Below are 6,102 nucleotides of genomic sequence, written 5' to 3'. Positions count from 1 at the left end.
ACATCTATTACCCTTGAAGTCTTTTACAGGTATTTATAATCAATTCCAGTTTGTATCGTAAGAATCTTAACTCTCCACGTCAGGTTTTATGTTTCCCACTTACTAGGTAATAGGCTCCTGAGAAGAAACCGAGATTTACTCATCTTTGTGTCCCCTATAATACTCAATGTAACAGATGCTCAACCAATGTCTGCTGAATAATGGGAAATAAATTTTATGCAATTTAATGTGTATGCTGCTAATAATTTAGAAAGAGACCAAATGATTCACCACATTATTTTCAAAACTTTATTTATACAGAATCTTCAGAATATTTCCCTTTAATTTTAGCTAGACAAAATCCCAAAGTTTAAAATCAGATATTTTATAATATGACACACTTAAGTATGGGGAAGAGAGTTCAATCATTTTGAGAAAAAGCTTTCATAATTGTATCAACATTAATATTTACAATATTCTTTAATATACAGATAACATGGCATCATATTTAAATGTACAAAACAGTTTAAATCATTGTTAACCACAGGACATTTCAAAATACAAACTAATAAAAGAAATCCATAAACACTGATAATATTTAGGGAAAACAAAAACAGGTTTATCAATAATATATAATACACAATTTACATGTCAAATCCACAAATTTAAAGATATATGACCAATCTACTTAAATCATGCTAGAATCTAAATACTATCCTATAATTCATAGGTTGAAACTAATGTTCTATTGTACCCTATGAAACAGGAATACAAACTATGAAATCATATTTAACAATCCTTCTTAATTCCTAAGAGACTACTTTAGGAAACCTCAAAGATAAAAAATCAGGCATTTTCCCCTGAAATGAAAGTCTTTATGAATATATTCATAAACATATTCAAAGGAAGAAAATAAAAACAGGAACATATAATGAGTTAATTAGGGGGATATAATATTTATTCTGTCTTGTTCCAGAAAGCATTTGAGCTGGGTTTAAAAGATTCAAAAAATACCAGAAAACACAAATTACAGATTAAATGAAAAAACAGAAAACAGTTGAGGGAAACAGCACACATAGAACCATGTAAAAAAAAAGGTAAAGAAGTAAGCTAAAGTATGTTACATTATTCTCCACAGTGATTTTTCTGGAAATATTGCAAAATGTGGCATTTATAAGAAAATTATTAAGCTACTGGTAAACTGAAGACTCTGATCCAATTTCTTTGTTAAATTTGTATTAACCCCGATAGAGCAGATTATGATAAAATGTGCTTTTTTCTTTGTGCTCAGGTGAAGTAAGTTTTCCTAACTGTCATATGTGTGACTCTAGATTTAGTCTCTAGCTATCGGTATAGATTTTTAAAAAAAATGGGGGAGGGGGATACTTTGACTCAATTTCTACTGAGAAATCCATCAACTGGATATCTACTGATGACCTGAGGCTAGGTAGCTACATTTCAGGTGTTCAGGTGTCATATGGCTTATTTTGGTAAAGGACAAAGCATTAATCCTAGGGCTTCCTGACCATATCAACTCCTCCAGGTCCTATAGTCACCTGGTTAAGACCCAGCAAGATAACCAAGAAGGTAAACTGAGGAGCAGGAGGCCTGCTCAGGTTGGCACCTGAGGCCACAGTCTTCTATGTTGCCCAGACAGCTGCAAGGGTCTGATTCTACATACAGTTTGCATATCACAGAACTCACCCCACTCGTGGGTGGGAGAAAAGTTATAGACAGAAGGCTGGGGAGGCATTAATCTGCCGCTTCTCAGAAATCTGAATTGGTCAGTTCATCTCTATTCTTCAGGTCCTGCTCTCCACAAAAGATAGAATGAAATGACCTTGTACTTATATGCCGAGAGGTAAGTAGAGGGAGTAGGGGTAAAGAAAAGGGCTGGAGGGAAATGAAAAGAGAAAAGATGATAGGATATGGGGCATGAGTTGCAAAACTATAGATTAGGGATCAAATGAAAATACCTAACTGAAAACTAAAACTAACTACTTTTTTTTTTTTTTTTGAGGATTAATGGCCCCAGCAATACTCCTGAGTTTTAAGAATGAAGTTCAAGTTCATAGATCTAAAGCTGCGGGAATTGCAATGTTCTTGGCAAAGCTACCCCAGGGTTTGTGAGGTGAGTTTTACAGGGGAGGGACAGTGACTGCCATTTTTCTAATGACATCCTTCAGGGGCAACTTATCTATTAGGCAACATGCCTCAGGCCTACAATACTCTGAAAGGCCTATGAAAATGTTTTAATTTCTTTTCAATTCAGAAGAAAAAACTTTTAGAATGACGGACATGTTTATATATAATATTACATTCATTTTTATACAAATACAATTGTAATATTTTAGTTTTTAATTTTTTATGGAAGAAGAGGTCCAAGAAGGCAAAAGTGTCTAAGGCCCATGAAAGTTATAATGCAGCTTTGAATATAGGGCCAGTGAGACAAGGCTAGAATAATGGAGGGGAAAGGAAACTGATCTTACTGATCTTGTTCCACTGATTTTTCTTTTTTTTTTCAATGTTGCTTTGGGATTAGATTTTTAAAGAGAGCTAAATTTAACACTGGCAAAGTACTAGTGTCAATTTCTTCTAGCCAAGCTGGAAAAAAAAATTAAGTTTTTACTTTATTCTCACTGCAATAAAAAGAACTGAATCCAGCTGAAGAGACTTGGATGTCTCCAAGTCCTGGCTCCACTCCTGTCAACATTGCCAGAGACAGGCTCCCCTATGAGACCCTGCCCCTCAAATGGCCCTACTGACTCCACCGCCACCCAGTTCCAGAAGTCCTCTGTGCTCGTCCTGGGCCCTGGCTTCAACCACCCTCGGTAGCCCAAGGTTGGCAGTAAGAAGAATGTGGTATGTCTCTGCAGTTGAAAAAACATTCTAAGACTATATGATAAGAGAAAAAAGGAAGTAGGGAGGAAGAGAGAAAAATATCACAGCTTTTGATGTTTTAAAACTACATGATCCAAAAAAAAAAAAAAAAAAAGGTAAAGGACTAATACTAAAATGTTAACTGTGGTTTCACAGACAACAAGATTGAGATATTTTATTTATGTTTGTTATTTTAAAAATATTTTATAAAATAAATGTCCTCTATCATTAGAAAAAAACACGGTAATATAATTTTTAAAATTGTGCTCTCAAAGCTCTAAACTGAGGACTGCCATCTTTGAGTTCCTCATAGTACCTGAATATAAATCACTGTTTTGAGTGTTGTCTGAAAATGACAGAAGACCTTTCAGTGTCTCAGGCTCATGCATCTGAAAATAAATTCTATATGTTTGCAATTCTCTAGAGCAAGGGTTGGAAGATAACGGCCAGCAAAGTGTTTGTTTTGTTTGTTTTTTTGTGAGGCTTATGAGCTAGGAATGCTTTTAAATTTTTTAAGGGTTGTAAAAAAATATGAAGAATAATGTCGGAGAGAGATAGAATGTGGCCTGCAAGGCCTAAGTTATTGACTAACTGCCCCTTTACATAAAAAGTTTGCTGACCTCTGTTTTAGATTCAGAAAGTATATGAAACTGAGCTACATATGAAATACGTCCTGGAAGGCCTTTTTGTTTTTAAAATTAATCTCTGATTTATTTAAACTTTACTGTAATTTGCCTCTTTCTTCTGATAGCAAGTAGTAGGAAAAAAAAAATCTAGTTGGAGGGTTAGGATTATCTGTGTTCCAGTTAAATGAGGTTTTATCACACACACACTAATTAAGTGGATATACAGTGAAACTAATTATTGTATGTACCTGGAATCTACATATAATATCTCAGATAACTGAGAAAATGACATATTCTATAGCATTGTTGTTATAAATAAAAATGGAAGCAAATATCTGTAATTATAAAATTGGTAATTTGATTCTGTCTTTTTGAGTCTCTTCTCTAGTTTTAAGATTTTCTCCTTATGCTTCCCCTGACCTCCCATAGCATGCTGTTAGAGTTATTAAATGAGTAGTGCTCAACCATGTTAATTATCTCAGTGACTACCCATCCAGAGCTCATTTACAATCATAAACAAATCTTACCAAAACACATGGAAAGTATGGAAGTGCTCCTAATGAGACATGAGATACCAAAAACGGAATGGCTAGGTTGGGGAGAAATAAAAATTAGAGAGACATTCCACGTATTAACCTGAATACAACAGAAACGCAGACAGCCCTTCAAGCCTACGGCACTGCTTACCAGCCATGGTAGGACGGGAGCACTGAGGCTGGCCCTAGTGTACACACCTCTCTACAAACACTTCATGAAAACAAGTCCATCTCTCTTTTTCATCACATGATATAGGCGGCAAAGTTTGGATTATATGAACTAGAGAAAAAAAAATATCAAAATCTGTGCCACTGCTAATTAAATTACAATATTTTCAAGGTTGTAACTGAAAGGATCTCGTGTGTCAAGAGTAAAATGTCTTACTTTAAAATAATTACATTAACAATTCCTTTGGACCCACAGTACAGTTCTCTTTAGCCACTCCATTCTCTTCCTTGCTTTTATAATTTGAAAGGAACAAATTTTCTATTTGAGTCAGGAATTCTTCAGCAATGAAACAATTTGTCACTTTGCTCAGAGTTTTCCTCAGACATTCCAAAAGCTGGGAGAAAAAAAAAGTTTCACATTTAAACACACAAAAAGTGTAAATAGAGAGTTTTCATTATTATCTTTAGTTAATGATAAAGCTCACATTTTCCAAATCACACATTTTCTAATGCTCAAATGAGAAACACTCTCCTTAAATGTGGTGAAGATAAACTGGTGTGCAGTAATCATGCAGCTGGAGTGCAGGGTGCCATTGCTGAAGACTGCGTAGGTTAGTTCCTTTATGATTTACGTAAGGAAACGAACCTGAGACTGGATGTGCAGGTGTGATGCTTTCTACTTTAGATAAATTTTGACTTTGTTTTTTTTTTTTTGTTTCTAAGTTACATTTACGAAGCAAAAATAATCCCGTAGGATAAAAAAAAAAAATCTATGCCCAAACACAGGACTCTACCATTTCAAAATTAGAATGCTAGAATATTTCCTGGGAAATGTGCATATTAATCTTCCAACAAAACAAAGATAAAGTGGCTACAACAGGAGGGGATATAAAATATTAAAAAGAAACAATATGTTTAAGTTTTCTATTTCTAAATTGCTATAAAAAAAGACAAATGTTGCCAGTCTACTGATCTTAATTCGCTATACTCATAAACAACGCTAGATGTGAAATAAAAGAATTCAAGACTTACTGCATACCAGAAAGTTAAGTAAGATGACCATTTAAATTTAATTGTTAGATTTATACTACTATTCTTTACAAATGATCAATTGTTACAGCTAAATGGAAATACAACGCTTTTGAATTTAATAAGAGAAAAATGGTCTCTATTGTGTATAATAATAATCTGCTAAGAAATTTATCAGCTAACACTGACAAATTTAATCTAAAATATTATTATTTCTATATGCAAGTGTGGGCAACAAAACACATTACTAATTATCTCCTAGAAATTAATTTTAGTAAGAAAAAAAGCAATAAAGGAAATATACAGAAAATGTATCCATAAAACATTAGGCATCATGAGAAAACACATCAAGATGAATAGCTTGAGAATCTGTGAACAACAGAACCAATTAAAATGAAGGCGGCTTACTTTCTGCAAATAAGTCAGGTCAGAATCCCGGCGAAAGATTTTATCCATGGGGACGCTGCTGTTAGAAGAAACAGGAAAACAAACTGATAAGAAAAATACTATAAATTAATCAATTCTGTAATTAAACTATCACTGATGCCATATATCACAATTTTATATTTAACTTGGGTTTTCTCTAAAACATAATTTAATGAGAAATATTGCAGATGTGAAACCATCTCAAACCACTGCACATACCTATGGGATAGCCTGTATTTTTCTATCATCCATCTTGTCTTTTCAAATACTAATCCCCACCGAGGTTCTTCTAACATCTGTTGTACTTCAAATTTGTAAGGTAAACCTAAAAAAGTATAAAGCAGCACATATTCATCAACTATTTCTTAAATCTCCAATCTCCTTTTAATTACTTAAAATTCCCTTCACTGTTTTCACAATCATAAATTTGGCAGACCAGCTGAACAAAACTTTACAGT

The 6,102-nt window shown here is 33.7% G+C and overlaps 1 protein-coding gene across 5 annotated transcripts in view; it reads right to left on the bottom strand.

The window, feature by feature from the left end:
• Positions 1-265: 265 nt before the first annotated feature.
• MYSM1 (Myb like, SWIRM and MPN domains 1) overlaps positions 266-6,102 on the bottom strand; it is a 41,424-nt gene continuing 35,587 nt past the window's right edge. For 4 of the 5 annotated variants that reach the window (XM_011377065.2, XM_023521503.1, XM_011377067.2 and 1 more), the window contains one exon: positions 266-4,584. In XM_011377065.2, the coding sequence (XP_011375367.1) occupies positions 4,417-4,584 (168 nt within the window). In that variant the 3' untranslated portion in view covers positions 266-4,416. The remainder of the gene's footprint in view (positions 4,585-6,102) is intronic. The other variant, XM_011377066.2, reaches the window with a different exon arrangement.

This window comes from Pteropus vampyrus, unplaced genomic scaffold, assembly GCF_000151845.1.
Source record: "Pteropus vampyrus isolate Shadow unplaced genomic scaffold, Pvam_2.0 Scaffold305, whole genome shotgun sequence".
Taxonomy (NCBI): domain Eukaryota; kingdom Metazoa; phylum Chordata; class Mammalia; order Chiroptera; family Pteropodidae; genus Pteropus; species Pteropus vampyrus.
The sequence above is the reverse complement of the archived record's forward strand: the minus strand, read 5'-3'. Positions and strand labels throughout refer to the sequence as shown.